The 20,432-nt window shown below is 39.7% G+C and overlaps 1 protein-coding gene across 1 annotated transcript in view; it reads right to left on the bottom strand.

Annotated features, from left to right (window-relative positions):
• The window catches only part of MEIKIN (meiotic kinetochore factor), a 147,479-nt gene extending 130,461 nt beyond the window's left edge, over positions 1-17,018 (bottom strand). The window contains exons 1-4 of the mRNA XM_068981024.1: positions 16,907-17,018; positions 16,643-16,736; positions 16,152-16,239; positions 13,616-13,676 (exon numbers count right to left, since the gene is read on the bottom strand). Coding sequence (XP_068837125.1) covers positions 13,616-13,676; positions 16,152-16,239; positions 16,643-16,736; positions 16,907-17,018 — 355 coding nt within the window. The remainder of the gene's footprint in view (positions 1-13,615; positions 13,677-16,151; positions 16,240-16,642; positions 16,737-16,906) is intronic.
• Positions 17,019-20,432: the final 3,414 nt, after the last annotated feature.

Genomic DNA, 20,432 nt, shown 5'->3' with positions numbered 1-20,432 from the left:
ACTGTCCACAACAACACCAGAGAAAGTCCTAGATATATATTTACTATTATCATTTTTTTAATTAAAAAAAATTTAAGTCCTCTATTACACCTTTAATTTTCATTTTTATAACCTACTATTACTTTGCAAAAAAAAAAGACCCTATTTCTTAAAGCAAACTTCATATATATGCTGCTGCACGAGTCACTTCACTCGTGTCCAACTTTGTGCAACCCCATAGATGGCAGCCCACCAGGCTCCACCATCCCTGGGATTCTCCAGGCAAGAACACTGGAGTGGGTTGCCATTTCCTTCTCCAATGCATGAAAGTGAAAAGTGAAAGTGAAGTCGCTCAGTCGTGTATGACTCTTAGCGACCCCATGGACTGCAGCCTACCAGGTTCCTCCATCCATGGATTTTCCAGGCAAGAGTACTGGATTGGGGTGCCATGCCTTCTCAATTCATATATATATATATATACTATAATTTTTATGACTTTGTTTTTTTCTTAAATATTGTATTTTTGAGAATCCAACCTCTCCTCTAGATTTTTAAGCTTTGCTTTTTGGTATTTGTTATCAATTTTGTACCTTTAAGAACCCAATTTTCAGTACCATTTTTACTTGGGAGTGAGATCACTGGCTTGACTGCTCTCTCCTCCTTTGGACTCTCCTTTTTCTCAACCAGGTCATCTCTATCTCCTCCCTCCCCCTTCTCTTTGCCCAACTCTGTTAATCTCTTTGTGTGTTCCAGACTGTGGAGAACACATAGGGAACTGATTACTGGCTGGATCTGTTTCTCTCCTTTTCATTCACCCCTTTATCCTCCTGGCCACCTCTGTCTCCCTCCTCCCTCTTCTCTTCTCTGTATAACTCCATGAACATCTCTGAGCTGTCCAGACTGTGGAGAGCACATAAGGAAGTGATTACTGGCTAGCTTGCTCTCCCCTCTTTTGATTCCCCCTCTTCTCCTCTTGGTCACCTCTATCTCCCTCTTCCCTCTTCTCTTCTCCATGTAACTCTGTGAACCTCTCTGGGTGTCCCTCACTGTGGAGAAACTTTTCATCTTTAACCTAGATGTTTTATCATCAGTGCTGTATAGATGGAGAAGTCTTGAGGCTACTGTAAGAATAAGACTGAAAACCAGAAGCAGGAGGCTTAAGTCCAAATCCTGAGACCATCAGAGAACTCCTGACTCCAGAGAACTCCTGACTCCAGGGAACATTAATCAATAGGAGCTCATCAAACGCCTCCATACCTACACTGAAACCAAGCACCACCCAAGGGCCAACAAGTTCCAGAGCAAGACATACCACACAAATTCTCCAGCAACACAGGAACACAGCCCTGAGCTTCAATATACAGGCTGCCCAAAGGCACACCAAACTCATTGACATCTCATAACTCATTACTGGACACTTCATTGCACTCCAGAGAGAAGAAACCCAGCTCTACCCACCAGAACACTGACACAAGCTTCCCTAACCAGGAAACCTTGACAAACCACCCATCCAACCTCTACAGCGAGGAAACTCCACAATAAAGAGAACTCCACAAACTGCCAGAATACAGAAAGGCCACTCCAAACACAGCAATATAAACAAGATGAAAAGGCAGAGAAATACCCAGCAGGTAAAGCAACAGGATAAATTCCCACCAAACCAAACAAAAGAGAAAGAGATAGGGAATCTACCTGATAAAGAATTCTGAATAATGCTAGTGAAAATGATCCAAAATCTTGAAAACAAAATGGAGTTACAGATAAATAGCCTGGAGACAAGGATCAAGAAGATGCAAGAAAGGTTTAACAAGGGCTTAGAAGAACTAAAAAAGAGTCAATATATAATGAATAATGCAATAAATGAGACCAAAAACACTCTGGAGGGAATCAACAGTAGAATAATGGAGGCAGAAGATAGGATAAGTGAGGTAGAAGATAGAATGGTAGAAATAAATGAAACAGAGAGGAAAAAACAAAAACGAATTAAAAGAAACGAGGACAATCTCAGAGACTCTCTGAGACAATGTTAATACATCATCTCTGGAACAATGATAAATGCCCCAACATTCGAATCATAGGAGTCCCAGAAGAAGAAGACAAAAGAAAGACCATGAAAAAATACTTGAGGAGATAATATAGTTGAAAACTTCCCTAAAATGGGGAAGGAAATAATCACCCAAGTCCAAGAAACCCAGAGAGTCCCAAACAGGATAAACCCAAGGCAAAACACCCCAAGGCACATATTAATCAAAAGAACAAAGATCAAACACAAAGAACAAACATTAAAAGCAGCAAGGGAAAAACAACAAATAACACACAAGGGGATTCCCATAAGGATAACAGCTGATCTTTCAACAGAAACTCTCCAGTCCAGAAGGGAATGGCAGGACATACTTAAAGTGATAAAAGAAAATAACTACAGCCCAGATTACTGTACCCAGCAAGGATCTCATTCAAATATGAAGGAGAAATCAAAAGCATTACAGACAAGCAAAAGCTGAGAGAATTCAGCACCACCAGACCAGCTCTCCAGCAAATGCTAAAGGATCTTCTCTAGACAGGAAACACAGAAAGGGTGTATAAACTCGAACCCAAAACAATAAATGTCAATGGGATCATACTTATCAATAATTACCTTAAATGTAAATGGGCTGAATGCCACAACCAAAAGACAAAGATTGGCTGAATGGATACAAAAACAAGACCCCTATATATGTTGCCTACAAAGACCCACATCAAGACAAGGGACACATACAGACTGAAAGTGAAGGGCTGGAAAAAGATATTCCATGCAAATGGAGACCAAAAGAAAGCAGGAGTAGCAATACTCATATCAGATGAAATAGACTTTAAAACAAAGGCTGTGAAAAGAGACAAAGGACATTACATAATGATCAAAGGATCAATCCAAGAAGAAGCTATAACAATTATAAATGTATATGCACCCAACATAGGAGCCCTGCAATATGTAAGACAAATGCTAACAAGTATGAAAGGGGAAATTAGCAATAACACAATAATAGTGGGAGACTTTAATACCCCACTCACACCTATGGATAGATCAACTAAACAGAAAATTAACAGGGAAACAAACTGTAAATGATACAATAGATCAGTTAGACCTAATTGATATCTATAGGACATTTCACCCCAAAACAATAAATTTCACTTTTTTCTCAAGCACACAAGGAACCTTCTCCAGGATAGATCATATCCTGGGCCATAAATCTAGGCTTGGTAAATTTTAAAAAATTGAAATCATTCCAAGCATCTTTTCTGACCACAATACAGTAAGATTAGATCTCAATTACCAGAGAAAAACTATTAAAAATTCCAACACATGAAGGCTGAACAACACACTGCTGAATAACCAACAAATCACAGAGGAAATCAAAAAGGAAATCAAAATATGCATAGAAATGAATGAAAATGAAAACACAACATCCCAAAACCTGTGGGTCACTGTAAAAGCAGTGTTAAGGGGATGGTTCATAGCAATACAGGCATACCTCAAGAAACAAGAAAAAGTCAAATAAATAACCTAACTTAACACCTAAAGCAACTAAAAAATGAAGAAATGAAAAACCCCAGGGTTAGGAGAAGGAAATAAATCTGAAAAATTAGGGCAGAAATAAACGCAAAACACACAAAAGAGATCATAGCAAAAATCAACAAAGCCAAAAGCTGCTTCTTTGAGAAGATAAATAAAATTGACAAACCATTAGCCAGACTCATCAAGAAACAAAGGGAGAAAAATCAAATCAATAAAATGAGAAATGAAAATGGAGAGATCACAACAGACAACACAGAAATACAAAGGACCAAAGAGACTACTATCAGCAACTATAGGCCAATAAAATGGACAACTTGGAAGAAATGGACAAATTCCTAGAAAAGTACAACTTTCCAAAACTGAACCAGGAAGAAACAGAAAACCTTAGCAGACCCATCACAAGCACGGAAATTGAAACTGTAAACAGAAATCTTTCAGCAAACAAAAGCCCAGGGCCAGACAGCTTCACAGCTGAATTCTACCAAAAATTTAGAAAGAGCTAAATTCCTACTCAAACTCTTCCAGAAAATTGCAGAGGAAGATAAACTTCCAAACTCATTCTATCAGGCCACCATCACCCTAATACCAAAACCTGACAAAGATGCCACAAAAAAAGAAAACTACAGACCAATGTCACTGATGAACATAGATGCAAAAATCCTTAACAAAATTCTAGCAAACAGAATCCAACAACACATTAAAAAGATCACACATCACGACCAAGTGGGCTTTATCCCAGGGATGCAAGGATTCTTCAATATCTGCAAATCAATCAAGGTGATACACCATATTAACTAATTGAAAAATAAAAACCATATGATTATCTCAATAGATGCACAGAAAGCCTTTGACAAAATTCAACATTCATTTATGATAAAAACTCTCCAGAAAGCAGGACTAGAAGGAACATACCTCAACATAATAAAAGCTATATATGACAAATCCACAGCAAACATTATCCTCAATGGTGAAAAATTGAAAGCATTTCCCCTAAAGTCAGGAACAAGACAAGGGTGCCCACTCTCACCACTACTATTCAACATAGTTTTGGAAGTTTTAGCCACAGCAATCAGAGCAGAAAAAGAAATAAAAGGAATCCAAATTGGAAAAGAAGAAGTAAAACTCTGTTTGCAGATGACATGATCCTCTACATAGAAAACCCTAAAGACTCCACCAGAAAATTACTAGAGCTAATCAATGAATATAGTAAAGTTGCAGGATATAAAATCAACACACAGAAATCCCTTGCATTCCTATACACTAATAATGAGAAAATAGAAAGAGAAATTAAGGAAAAAATTCCATTCACCATTGCAACAAAAGGAATAAAATACTTAGGAATATATCTACCCAAAGAAACAAAAGACCTATATATAGAAAACTATAAAACACTGATGAAAGAAATCAAAGAGGACACTAATAGATGGAGAAATATACCATGTTCATGGATCGGAAGAAGCAATATAGTGAAAATGAGTATACTCCCCAAAGCAATCTATAGATTCCATGCAATCCCTATCGAGCTACCAATGGTATTTTTCAGAGAGCTAGAACAAATAATTTCACAATTTATATGGAAATACAAAAAAACCTCGAATAGCCAAAGCAATCTTGAGAAAGAAGAATGGACTGACTTCAGTCTCTACTACAAAGCCACAGTCATCAAGATAGTATGGTACTGGCACAAAGACAGAAATATAGATCCATGGAACAAAATAGAAAGCCCAGAGATAAATCCACGCACCTATGGACACCTTATCTTTGACAAAGGAGGCAAGAATATACAATGGAGAAAAGACAATCTCTTTAACAAGTGGTGCTGGGAAAACTGGTCAACCACTTGTAAGAAAATGAAACTAGAACATTTTCTAACACCATACACAAAAATAAACTCAAAATGGATTAAATGTAAGACCAGATCTAAACGTAAGAGCAGAAACTATAAAATTCCTAGAGGAGAACATAGGCAAAACACTCTCCAACATAAATCACAGCAGGATCTGCTATGACCCACCTCCCAGAATATTGGAAATAAAAGCAAAAACAAACAAATGGGACCTAATTAAAATTAAAAGCTTCTGCACAACAAAGGAAACTATAAGCAAGGTGAAAAGACAGCCTTCAGAATGGGACAAAATAATAGCAAATGAAGCAACTGACAAAGAATTAATCTCTTCATGTTTGGGAACACATGTAAGAATTAAAGATTTTAAAATAAAAAAAATAAAAAACTAAAAAAAAAAAAAAAAGAATTAATCTCAAAAATATACAAGCAACTCCTGCAGCTCAATTCCAGAAAAATAAAAGACCCAATCAAAAAGTGGGCCAAAGAACTAAACAGACATTTCTCCAAAGAAGACATATAGATGTCTAACAAACACATGAACATTCAGGAAACGAAGATCATGGCATCCGGTCCCATCACTTCATGGGAAATAGACGGGGAAACAGTGGAAACAGTGTCAGACTTTATTTTTTTGGGCTCCAAAATCACCGCAGATGGTGACTGCAGCCGTGAAATTAAAAGACGCTTACTCCTTGGAAGAAAAGTTATGACCAACCTAGATAGCATATTCAAAAGCAGAGACATTACTTTGCTGACTAAGGTCCGTCTAGTCAAGGCTTTGGTTTCTCCTGTGGTCATGTATGGATGTGAGAGTTGGACTGTGAAGAAGGCTGAGCGCTGAAGAATTGATGCTTTTGAAGTGTGGTGTTGGAGAAGACTCTTGAGAGTCCCTTGGACTGCAAGGAGATCCAACCAGTCCATTCTGAAGGAGATCAGCCCTGGGATTTCTTTAGAAGGAATGATGCTGAAGCTGAAACTCCAGTACTTTGGCCACGTCATGTGAAGAGCTGACTCATTGGAAAAGACTCTGATGCTGGGAGGGATTGGGGGCAGGAGGAGAAGGGGACAACCGAGGATGGGATGGCTGGATGGCATCACAGACTCGATGGACATGAGTCTGAGTGAACTCCGGGAGATGGTGATGGACACGGAGGCCTGGCATGCTGCGATTCATGGGGTCGCAAAGAGTCGGACACGACTGAGTGACTGAACTGAACTGAACAAACACATGAAAAGATGCTCAACATCACTCATTATCAGAGAAATGCAAATCAAAACCACAATGAGGTATCATTTCACGTCAGTCAGAATGGCTGCTAGCCAAAAGTCTACAAGCAATAAATGCTGGAGAGGGTATGGAGAAAAGGGAAGCCTCTTACACTGCTGGTGGGAATGCAAACTAGTACAGCCACTATGGAGAACAGTGTGGAGATTCCTTAACTGGCATACGACCCAGCAATCTCACTGCTAGGCATACACACGAAGGAAACCAGATTTGAAACAGACACAATGTTCATTGCAGCACTGTTTATAATAGCCAGGACATGGAAGCAACCTAGATGTCCATCAGCAGATGAATGGATAAGAAAGGTGTGGTACATATACAGAATGGAGTATTACTCAGCCATTAAAAAGAATACATTTGAATCAGTTCTAATGAGGTGGATAAAACTGTAGCCTATTATGTAGAGTTAAGTAAGCCAGAAAGAAAAACACCAATACAGTATAATAACGCATATATGTGGAATTTAGAAAGATGGTAATGATAATGCTGTATGCGAGACTGCAAATGAGACACAGGTGTATAGAACAGTCTTTTGGACTCTGGGAGAGGGCAAGGATGGGATGATTTGGGAGAATGGCATTGAAACATGTATATTATCATATGTGAAACGAATCACCAGTCCAGGTTCGATGCATGATACAGGATGCTCAGGGCTGGTGCACTGGGATGACCCAGAGGGATGGGATGGGGAGGGAGATGGGTTCAGGATGGGGAACACATGTATACCCATGGTGGATTCATGTCAATGTATGGCAAAACCAATACAATATTGTAAAGTATTAGCCTCCAATTAAAATATATAAATTTATATTAAAAAATTAAAATGAAAAATATGTACACTCATCATCATTTTTAATTCTAAAAAATTTCTAGTTTCATGTGGTTAATAATTCCATCCAGTTTACTTTATAATATCTGGAACTACTGTTTTTCAGATATTAGAATGCCTGGGCTCAGGTTATAATTTCTCTTTTTAAAATTATAAAAATTTTTATAAAAATTTATAAAAATTATAAACCAGCTTTATTGAAATACAATTCATATTCCATAAATCCCAATGTTTTAAAGGATACAATTTTGTGGGTTTTAGTTTACTCACAGAGTTGTGTCACCACTATTTCTTTTATCTTCTCTTTAACATCTGTACAAATTTTGGAGTTTTTCCTTAAATTGATCACCCAATCCTTCATAGAATGTTTTATTCCTGATTTCATATTTTTAAGTTTTCTTTTTGTTCCCTGAATGCTTTTTTGTAGCCTACACTCATTTCATGGACATGTTTCTTCATCACACTGAGAATAATAATGAAAATATGACTTAAAAGGTTTTTTTCTTGCATTGTCTGTGTTCTTCAAGTTTCTTTTTATTTGGTATCTAACTTTTATTTTATACATATTAAATTTGTATAATTCCTTAAATGTCTGGTAATTCTTGAATGTTTAAGAATGAGGCACTAAAGAGCTGCTGGAAACTGGATTCATAAGTGAGGTTTAGGAAGCAGTATGGGCTTTACTGAAGTGTACTTGGATAGGAGCAAGGTCATTACTGCCAGAATATAGGTCTTCTCCTGGTCAGAGAAGTTTCCAAGAGAGGAACTCTCCAGGCTTTTAACTAGGGTGTATTTTCCTGAGTGTAATGAGTCTGAGGTAAGTAAACAGACTTTACTTAATTCCCTTCCCTCCTCCTCCCACCTCTCACTGCTAGTTTTCAGTATAGCACCCCTGCTCTCAGCAGTACTGAGGATCCCTTTGCTTCAATGTCTCTGGACAGCCATGGTGGGAATAAGAGTAGCTGCCTGGCTACATCGTCCTGGGGGAGGGATCATAGTATCTAACTGCTACTTTTAAAGATTTCCAAAAATCCTATTTTCAACATTATCTCTACCTATTCCTTCACAAATATGTGGAATATGTGATGTCTCTAATTTCTGAACCTTCAGCCTGCGTCATTTCACTTCGTGGTTTGTCCTAGTTTCAGCCTTTTTTAATCATTAGGACTATTAAACTTAATTCATTTATATTGCAAATTCCAAACTTTTGTTGATTATCTCTTGTCAGCCAAGGTTTCTTCTCTTTTTCTCTACATTATGGCCTCATGCCTTTTTTATGCCTTTATTGATATTTTAGTGTTTTCAGAAGGAATAAATAAATCTGTTCAATCCTTCATATTAAATATGAAATCCTGAGTTAATTTTAATCATGTTGCAAAACTTCTAGATTCCAAGACAGAATTAAAACAATTATATGTTAAATAGAATTCTGTGGGTTGCTCAAAACCTAACCATTTATATTTTATTGTAGTATAAAGTATTCTATGTCTCAAATATCAATCAAATATCAAACAAACTCAGATGCAGTTAGTTTGTTAATTAGAGACAGTCTATCTTCTAATTTCTCATACCTTTCACACATCAACTTGATAAAGCTAGTAACCAAGGACATTTATCATATATTTAAACTATAATTTCTTAAAATATTGATTATGATAAAATTGTTTATTTCCTTTAAATAGAGTAGAAAACTCATTCAACAAACACTTAAAATTATATTATGTCTCAAGCATGGAATAGGAAGATAAAAGGCAGTGCTTATTATTAACAGCTTTAGGGCCTAGAGGAACAAATATTATACTGTTGTTCTGAGTCCTATGACAGTGCCATGGAACTACCAGGGGAGAACAACTCATCTAGAAAGAGAGAAGAGCAGTCAGGAGAGGCTTCCAAAAGAGATGGCACCTGAATCTGTATTTGAAGAAGTAGCGGAAGTTAACTAGGCAAAGAAGGAAGAAGGAGGGAAAAGCATTTGTCTAGATCTGATAAATAGAGTGCCTGATGAACTATGGACTTGAGGTTCATGACACTGTGCAGGAGACAGGGATTAAAACCATCCCCATGGAAAAGAAATGCAAAAAAGCAAAATGGCTGTCTGGGGAGGCCTTACAAATAGCTGTGAAAAGAAGAGAAGTGAAAAGCAAAGGAGAAAAGGAAAGATATAAGCATCTGAATGCAGAGTTCCAAAGAATAGCAAGAAGAGATGAGAAAGCCTTCCTCAGCGATCAATGCAAAGAAATAGAGGAAAACAACAGAATGGGAAAGCCTAGAGACCTCTTCAAGAAAATCAGAGATACCAAGGGAACATTTCATGCAAAGATGGGCTCAATAAAGGACAGAAATGATATGGACCTAACAGAAGCAGAATATATTAAGAAGAGGTGGCAAGAATACACAGAAGAACTGTACAAAAAAGATCTTCAAAACCAAGATAATCACGATGGTGTGATCACTCACCTAGAGCCAGACATCCTGGAATGTGAAGTTAAGTGGGTCTTGGAAAGCATCACTACGAACAAAGCTGGTGGAGGTGATGGAATTCCAGTTGAGCTATTTCAAATCCTGAAAGATGATGCTGTGAAGTGCTGCACTCAATATGCCAGCAAATTTGGAAAACTCAGCAGTGGCCACAGCACTGGAAAAGGTCAGTTTTTATTCCAATCCCAAAGAAAGGCAATGTCAAAGAATGCTCAAACTACTGCACAATTGCACTCATCTCACATGTTAGTAAAGGAATGTTCAAAATTCTCCAAGCCAGGCTTCAGCAATATGTGAACTGGAAACTTCCAGATGTTCAAGCTGGTTTTAGAAAAGGCAGAGGAACCAGAGATCAAATTGCCAACATCCTCTGGATCATCAAAAAAGCAAGAGAGTTCCAGAAAAACATCTATTTCTGCTTTATTGATTATGCCAAAGCCTTTGACTGCGTGGATCACAATAACCTGTGGAAAATTCTGAAAGAGATGGGAATACCAGACCACCTGACCTGCCTCTTGAGAAACCTATATGCAGGTCAGGAAGCAACAGTTAGAACTGGATATGGAACAACAGACTGGTTCCAAATAGGAAAAGGAGTACATCAAGGCTGTATATTGTCACCCTGCTTATTTAACTTCTATGCAGAGTAGATCATGAGAAACGCTGGGCTGGAAGAAGCACAAGCTGGAATCAAGATTGCCAGGAGAAATATCAATCACCTCAGATATGCAGATGACACCACCCTTATGGCAGAAAGTGAAGAGGAACTAAAGAGCCTCTTGATGAAAGTGAAAGAGGAGAGTGAAAAAGTTGGCTTAAAGCTCAACATTCAGAAAACGAAGATCATGGTATCTGGTCCCATCACTTCATGTAAAATAGATGGGGAAACTGTGGAAACAGTGTCAGACTTTATCTTTTGGGGCTCCAAAATCACTGCAGATGGTGACTGCAGCCATGAAATTAAAAGACACTTACTCCTTGGAAGGAAAGTTATGACCAACCTAGATAGCATATTCAAAAGCAGAGACATTACTTTGCCAACAAAGGTCCGTCTGGTCAAGGCTATGGTTTTTCCTGTGGTCATGTATGGATGCGAGAGTTGGACTGTGAAGAAAGCTGAGCACCAAAGAACTGATGCTTTTGAACTGTGATGTTGGAGAAGACTCTTGAGAGTCCCTTGGACTGCAAGGAGATCCAACAAGTCCATCCTAAAGGAGATCAGTCCTGGGTGTTCATTGGAAGGAATGATGCTAAAGCTGAAAGTCCAGTACTTTGGCCACCTCATGTAAAGAGCTGACTCATTGGAAAAGACTCTGATGCTGGGAGGGATTGGGGGCAGGAGAAGAAGGGGACAACAGAGGATGAAATGGCTGGATGGCATCACCGACTCGATGGATGTGAGTTTGAGTGAACTCCGGGAGATGGTGATGGACAGGGAGGCCTGGCATGCTGCGATTCATGGGGTCGCAAAGAATCGGACAGGACTGAGCAACTGAACTGAACTGAAGCACTTTCCATGTTCTTTTACACTATATTTTTAGAAAATTCCTGTATTTTCTATCTAGCTAATTTGAATTTCAGCTGAATACATCCCAATATTAGGTTGATTTATTGTTTTAAAATTTTATATTTTTAGTTTCCTGGAACTATAATTTTTTATAGCAGCCTATTACATTATGGATTTAATTACCTCTTGTCTCTAAAGAGTTACTTAAAGTTTCCTATCATCCCTTCAGGTTTTGATTCTTTTGTTTGGTGTATTTGTGATCTCTCTTCCATGGCATTGGTATTCTCCAAAGATTTGACTGTTTTTGATAGTCTGTTCATATGTCTATTTGAGAATTTCTGTTTATATGGCAGAGAATATAAATTCCAAAAAAACAACCTACCTCTGGAGATTTTAGAAGAGTGATGCGACATTCTGGGGACTTATGTTCTGAGTGGGGATGTTCTCCTGTATTTTCTGGGCATTGTAGGCTACATGGGAGTGCCTGCAAGCTCAGTTGCTAAGCTGTGTCTGACTCTTCGTGACCCTATAGATTGTAGCCCACCAGGCTCCTCTGTTCATTGGATTTTCTAGACAAGAATACTGGAGTAGGTTGCCATTTCCTCCTCCAGGGGATCTTCTCGACTGAGGGAATGAACCCACATCTCCTGAGTTGGCTGGCAGGTTCTTTACCACTGAGCCACCTGGAAAGCCCTAGGTTACATGGGGGCACTGCCCTATTTGGTTAGTATCCACAGTGGAAGTCTCTGATATCAGAATTCCCACTTCAGAGAGCCATTATGTATCTTTTCCCTGGGATTAACAAATATAGCATAATCTATATTTTTTAATTTTTCTGCCCCTTTGCTATCCGTATGGCAATCTGGAGTTACTTCAGACTCTTCTGGTTCTCTCTCCAGCTTCAACATTGATCCTAAGGAGCCAAAATGAAGTCTTAATTCACTTTGCTAGGCAGTAGTTCCTAGGGTTCTGACCTGGCAGCAAGCACTAAGTTGTCACTGTTTCCAATATAAGAAGGGGATGAGTAGGAGGCCAGGTCATACACTGCCTAAATATAGTGCTTAATCCGTCATTTTGACAACTCCTTCAGGGTCCCATCTATTATAGTGTTTCACATTTATTGACCAAGTGTTTTGAGTTAAGTGTATCTCCAGAGCTACTCTTACCTCTTCAGTGGTTTTTCTCTGCTCTTCATATATGTATCAGTCTGATCTCATCTGTCTTTAAGAATTCCTCAGGCTTTCTGGTGTAGTAATGACATCCTTTTTTGTTTTCAAAAATAAGTTCAATTACACCAAATTTTTATCAGCAGCCCTCCATATTCAACTCCCTATTTGAATTACTAGTCATCTTAAAGGCACCCATTACTTAATATATTAAAGAGAGAATTTATGATTCTTCCCTCAAACAAGATTTTTTTCAGTGAATGGCAGCACCACCTTACACTCAGTTATGCAGACCAGAAACACGTGTCACCTTTGACACCTCCATCTTCAAACTGCATCTGTAAATTCTGTCAATTTCATTTCCTACAATAACCATACATATATCCACTTCTTTCCATTTCCAGTGTCATCTGTTGGTATAAAGTGCCATCATTCCTCCCCTTTACTATTGCAGCAGCCTCCCAAAGGAGGCCTATTTACATACACTCCTGCTTCTTCGCATACAGTAACAAATATGATCATATTATTCCCTATTTAAAAGACTTCAGCAGCTTCCTGCTGCTCCGAAGATAAATATCTTTGGCATGGCCTACAGGGCTATGGAAGGTCTTGTCTGTCCAACCTTATCTTATTATCACATTTCCTCCTCTGTTCCCTCTGCCTGGATTTCTCTTCATTCATCTTTCTGTTAAGTTAAGCTCTACTTTTCTTCAGATCTCAAGTAAATTACCACTCCCTCGTGAAAGCCTTCCCTAATCTCTTCAACTAAATTCCGTTACAGTCAAGTCTACCTCACTTTTGTAACACTTATCACAATTGTGTTTGAAGGCTTTGAGGATGAAGTCCAGAGCACAGGCAGAAGGACCAGGAGAAAGACATCTTTTCTACTGAGATGGGAAGATAAGACAGATACAAATGGATGTTTATGTTTGTAAGAAAGTAAGTTGAAGGAGTTCACATTGCCAGTCTTACCTGTTACTTGTTTACTATTTGATGAACTACTGTCAGCATGGAGATCATCTGTCACTGACTCCTATGTGAAATAAGAATTAAACATATAGCACAAATCATGAGATGGAATATTTTTATATTATAAAAACATTGATTTGGTTATTTAAAAAATGCAAAACTAATGTTAACTTTGTGTATCACTTTCATATTTAAAACAGTTTTCAGCTTATTGATATAAATGTAATCTGATATATAATATTAAATCTTAAAATATAATACTGTGGACATATCCAGGGTGTCAAAAATATACTAGTCAGTAACTATTGTGGGATAAACCAGCAAAGTGAAAATGAAAGTCACTCAGTTATGAAAATCAAAGTCACTCAGTCATGTCCAACTCTTTGTGACCCCATGGACTTATTCAGTCCATGGAATCCTCCAGACCAGAATACTGGAGTGGGTAGACTTTCCCTTCAGGGGATCTTCCCAACCCAGGGATAGAACCCAGGTCTCCCACATTGCAGGAGGATTCTTTACTGTCTGAAACACCAGGGAAGCTCAAGAACACTGAAGTGGGCAGCCTAGCCCTTCTCCAGTGATCTTCCTGACCCAGAAATCCAACTGGGGTTCCCTGCATTGCAGGCAGATTCTTTACCAGCTGAGCTACCAGGGAAGGGAAGTCCCTGATAAACCAGCAACAAGAAGATAAAGATGAATATTTTTCTGATCCCCTAGGCAAGAAGGAATTTTTTCCCCTCTAAATACAAAAGCAAAATAAATAAAATGATTGATAAATAAGTCTAAAATACCAAAAGTAAAATAAAAGGCAAACAAACAAATGTGGAAATATTTGTTACATGTGTGTGTAAAGTACAACTATCTTCAATATATAACAAATAAGTATTTCAAAAAGTTACACAAATGACCAATAAAATGAGAAAAAGTATCAACTTTACTAGCATTCAAAGAAATGGAAAGTAAACAACATGCTATTTTTCATTTATCAAATATATCTATATATCTACATCTATATATATTTTTAAGTTTCAGATAAGATGGTGCCAACTGGACAGAATGAAATAAATAAAATAAAAAGTTTAAACATAATCCAACCCTTGACCCATTACAACATATTTATCTTAGGATAACAATTTGAGGTATATAAAAACAATTTCTGTGGTAGGATATCTACTGATATCTAAAACAGCAAAACCTTGGAAACAATCTCAACCTCTCAACCACAAAAAATAGTTATAGAAATTACAGTATGCCTGCTGCTAAGTTGCTTCAGTTGTGTCCGACTCTGTGCGACCCCATAGACGGCAGCCCACCAGGCTCTGCCGATCCTGGGATTCTCCAGGCAAGAATACTGGAGTGGGTTGCCATTGCCTTCTCCATGATGACTTTTATCACAGCACAAGTGAGGTTGGCTGTCTCTGTGTTCTGCATCAATGCTGCTGTTGCTGCTAAGTCGCTTCAGTCAGGTCCGACTCTGTGCAACCCCATACTTAACACCGTTAAAATCTGGGGAAATGCATTTTGTCAAAGTTGCCCTTCCCAAAAAAAACATGCCAGAGAAATATGCAAGCTAAAATGCTGGATTGTGACTATCAAATTTAATGCTAATATCATATGCTGCTGCTACTGCTGCTAAGTTACTTCAATTGTTCTTCAGAGTACTGGAGTGGGTTGCCATTGCCTTCTCCAACGTCATATGAGTCACAAGCAATTTTTAAAATCTGAGTTTCTCCAAACTACTGCTCCAGGCAAGAACACTAGAGTGGGTAGACATTTCCTTCTCCAGGGGATCTTCCCCACCCAGGGATCAAACCCAGGTCTCCTGCATTACAGGCAGATTCTTTACCATATGAACCACCAGGGAAGCCCAAACTACTGCTATACATCTGTAAAATATTTACAGAATCCATATTAAGTACATTAGATCAGGAAGTTGTATAATATTCTAATGATAATGAATCCTCTGTTTCTAACTGTTAATGTAAGTCAAATGAAAATGGCTTTAAAATGTGTGCTACCAAACAGCAGAATTACTGCTGCTACTGCTGCTAAGTCGCTTCAGTCATGTCTGACTCTGTGCGACCCCATAGACGGCAGCCCACCAGGCTCCCCCGTCCCTGGGATTCTCCAGGCAAGAACACTGGAGTGGGTTGCCATTTCCTTCTCCAATGCAGGAAAGTGAAAAGTGAAAGTGAAGTCGCTCAGTCATGTCTGACTCTTAGCGACCCCATGGACTGCAGCCTACCAGGCTCCTCCATCCAAGAAGCACTTTATATCTGTCACACAGAAAATTAGCCAGTAATGAATATTTCTTAAATCTTTGACAAAGGAAAGAAAAATAAAAATGCATGGCTATGAGTCTACCAGAATCAGAAAAAGGCCCTATCTAAAGCCACAGAATCAGTATGTATAAAAACACTGGAAAGTTATGTAGTCTCTATTGAACAAAGATCATATTATACTTTCTTTCAGAGGTACATTAGGTATCACTAGTCTCTACACTAAGTTTATCTAAGGACCAGAGGAGAAACATACGTACACTCAATAGAGCAATCTTCTCATCCTGGGTCTCTTCACTAGTGCTATTTTCAGGCAGGCTTTTCTCTCCTGTAACTCTTAATTTAGTGCTAACAAACAAACAACACAATTAGTTTGTAGTGTCTGGACTTGGCTCTCCACACTCCTGGTCACTGTTCACACTGTTTAGAATCTGAAAGGCTCTATGGGGGTCATCATTAGCCACAAGAAGTGAATTGTATCAACACCCAATACCCCGGGAAGGCTTTCCTGGAGATTATATCTCACTTGCCTTTAGGCAACTTGGCCAAATTTCCCTCTTTAAAACAAAATATCTCTCTTTCCTAAGTCAGATTCCCGGTTCTGTGTTCTGAGAAGAGCCAAATCAGAACACATTTCCTTCACTGACTCTTCTCCCTCATTGACTCTTAGAATGAGAGGTTATTAGGATCAAATCAGGACTGAAATTTTGAGGTGGCCAGAGGCATGGGGCTGTTACTTGTGTATACACACCTCGGTGGCCGAGAGCTGACACCTCCCTGACCACTCCGCTCAGATTTTTCCGCGATTTTCTGCAAACCACGCGTTTTGCCATTTCTTTTCAGGCCTACAGATAGGGTGACACGTTTCAGGATAAAAGCCCCAGAGGCCTGCCTGCAGGCCTTGGGGAGCCTTGGGGCTGAGGCCCAACCGCCCCCGCCCTTGGCTCTTGCCCACCCCGCATCCTGCGCCATGAGCCAGCCCCGCGGAGCTTACAGTCGGCTAAGAGCTTTCGGCCGGGCCGTGACGGGGCCTCCGCCTTGGCCCGGGCACCTACACCTGGCGTTGGGGTTAGGTTGAGCCTACCGCCGGCCTGCTTTTTGCGGGTATAGACCCCTAGTGACCACATTGCCACCCCACTGCCAGGCCCCAGAGGCCTCTTAGCCCTGGACGGCCTGTCTCGTCGTCTTTCTGCGGAACCGAGCTACAGTCCTATGGAACCAGAGTCCAGGCCTGCGAGGCAGCCAGAGAGGAACGGAAAAAGTGAGAAAAACCAAAAGGCCTACAGCGCCAACCCCCACCCTGGCCTGGAGCGGCCTCCCTCACTCCCGCCTTTTTATCTCCGCGGACTCGCGCGGCGGCTTCTGGGAAGACGCAGTAACGTGGTGGCTTCTGGGAAGACGTAGTTAGCTGGGCCCAACACCTGGTACTGATACTTGGGCCAGTCTCCTTAGCAACATTACCAGGAAGGCCATGGTAATGGAGTTTGAGGTCTCTAAGCACACAGAATCTCTCCAAGGGGAAGCCTGACTCAGTGCAGGAAGGTGAGGGAGGAATGAAAGCACATTACAGTGACAGGGAATGTTTTCTGAGCACCTCAGTCCCTAGAGCCGCCAATTTGCTGTGGAGCCTTGGTAACTTGAGAGTCTAACCAAGCATCAGAAGTGCTTAGGTTCCAGGAGGTTTCTTCTCATGGACAAGCAGAATCTCTGAGCCCCTGCCTAGAAGCTACCTCCTGGACATCTCTGAGTAGCTTTGTGGTTAAGGTAGAGAGTTCCACAAGGGCTCCCTTCCTAGTGCCCTGAGGCTCAGGTCTCTTTCTCTGCCCAAAGGGAGTAACATGGGAATGACCACTCACTCCATACACTGAGGATAGACCATCTGGCTGCATCTGATAACATACTGTGTATACAATAACCATCTTCTTATTTTTAAAAAATGACATTTCACAACATTAAAACACACTATCTGTACAGATAAAATTAGAAAAACTCAGACTTCTTCTATGACACTCCAATATTGTTTATGTTCATTGGAAGGACTGATGCTAAAGCTGAAACTCCAATACTTTGGCCACCTCATGTGAAGAGTTGACTCATTGGAGAAGACCCTGATGCTGGGAGGAATTGGGGGCAGGAGGAAAAGGGGACAACAGAGGAAGAGATGGCTGGATGGCATCACCAACTCTATGGACATGAGTTTGAGTAAACTCTGGGAGTTGCTTGATGGACAGGGAGGCCTGGCGTGCTGTGGTTCATGGGGTCACAAAGAGTCGGACACAACTGAACAACTGAACTGAACTGAAGCACACATATAGCCACAATATTTTCATAATAAAATCACTGGATTTTTTAATTCAAAATCTGATCATAGAAAGTCACTTATTAATTAATAATTAATCATTAAAACTTAACTTTGTAAAGAATAGAGGGCAGTCATTCTTACTTTATTACATATAGTGCTTTGAGTCACTGAATTAGTACTTACTCAGCACTTTACTCTGTGTCAGGCATTATGGTAGGTCGTAGGGTACAGAAGTGAATTAGAAATGGTTCTAAATAGTCAAGGGCCTCAGTTTTGTTGTTGTATGAAGCAATTATCATATTTCAACATCCTTTCTCTAGTCACATCCATACATGCTGACAGGCAGTCTGTAGTTTACAAGCCAGGTTTCCAGGCTCCCTTATCTCCCATTGGAGAATGTTTTTTAAAAAAATTGTGGAGTCCTTAAATGAATTTTAGGAGGTATGGATCCTGGAATGCCTAAGACATAGAAATGGAAGAAATAGTGAAAAAGGAAAACAGCTTGAAGCAAAAGCTGATCTGCCCTTTGGTGGCCCTATTCTCTAGAACCCTCTCTATACTTAATTACATTTGCTGAGGTGCCATCAAGTTAAAATTTATAGGAGTTAATGCCCAGGGCTTCAAAACTTGAAATAACCTTCAGTGTCATTTCTTGAGCCAAAAGTGTCCTTAGAGATGATCTGGTTGTCCCCTCAATTCAAAGGTGAACAATTAGGACACCTATCTTAGGAGGCTCATTAGGACAGGAGGTTGGCATAGGTGGCATGAGTCTCCTAACATGTGGCTTGTGTGCTTGTCATGCTCCCATTCCTCCCAATACATGGCTGGGAAAGGGATAGGGGAGGAGAGCAAGGAAAAGAGCTTGAAGCCTTAAGTAGTAAGGGGAGAAGAGACTACAGTCAGACTTGGTCAATTTAAAGCTCCGCTTGCCCAGCCTACACAAGGAGAAAGAAATGTGTCCCCTACAAAAGGGTGAAGTAGGGCGGAGATATCTCAACACAGTCATCTATCTCCCTCCACTCTATCTTAAATCACACAAATGCTATTTCAAGCATTCAGTTCTAAGTGTTAAATTGAACATCTTCCATTTCCCTGTTATATTGCTTCCATATCTATACTTAGAATTCTGCTTTCAGTGTTTCAGTTCAGTCATACAATTGTTTTGACTAGATTTGGAAGTCATGGAAATGCTAACTTCTATGGGCAAACAGATTCCAAATTTTAAAGAGATTTATGAAGAAAGCTTTTGGGAAAACAGCCAGTTCATGGATATAGGATTCCCTGGAGCCCAGAGGAAATCTTTCAGAATACCATTTTCTTAACAAGTGACCCCCGCCTCCCCAAACCCCTGCAACCTGAGCTCTGAGCAGTTCCATTGGTGGTATCATCCACAGGATTTAGGGTTCAACTGAAAATCAGCTTATTTTTGCTTAGTCCACAGGACTGGGAAAAAATAACTGATAAATGAAAAGTATCTTCAAGTATTGCAGTCTTAATACTATGCAATATATGTAAAAGGGCCAAAGGGATTTTTATTCAACAGACATTTCTTGAGTCTCCATGATGGAACAGACTTTCTGTGCTGGGGCTACAACCACAAGCAACTTAGTCTTAGTGGGCATGTGGCAGAGGGTCAGTCAACCATGCAACCATATGGGAAGCTTTTTAGAGAAAAGGGTAGTTGGACTGAGATATAAGAGATGAATGATAGAATTAGGGAGATTAAAGGAAAGGGTATTCTATCAAAAGGAGACTAAAATCATGATGCTTTTAGGCCACTGCAAAAAGTAGTTGGCATAACTGGAACCAAGACTCTTTGGAGGAAGGACTGGAGAAGAGACCCTGGGCCTTATGTGCTGAACCAGGGAGTCTGAACTTTATCCTAGAAACTATGGGAAGTCATTGAAGGAATACTAAGCAGGAGAGTGGCATGACCAGATTTTCAATTTAGAAACACTGCCCTGACTCAAATGTGAGGAAGCTGACGTGGAAACAGGAAGACTAACTTTAAAAGCACTGTAACATGCCAGACAAGAGATGAGAGGGGCCCCAGCTACACTAAAAGCTTTGAAAATAGAGAGGAGTAGATGGTAGCAAATATATGGAGAAGGCAAAATCTGCATAATTTAGACACTGCAGAATATACCATTTTAAGAGTGTACTCACTGTGTATGAGTAAAAGACATGGAAATACTGTTTAAGGGCCATCGTGATGGTAAATTTGAATACAATCATGTGT

Source organism: Capricornis sumatraensis, chromosome 9, assembly GCF_032405125.1.
Source record: "Capricornis sumatraensis isolate serow.1 chromosome 9, serow.2, whole genome shotgun sequence".
NCBI classification, from domain to species: Eukaryota; Metazoa; Chordata; class Mammalia; order Artiodactyla; family Bovidae; genus Capricornis; species Capricornis sumatraensis.
This window is presented reverse-complemented; position numbering and strand designations above follow the sequence as displayed.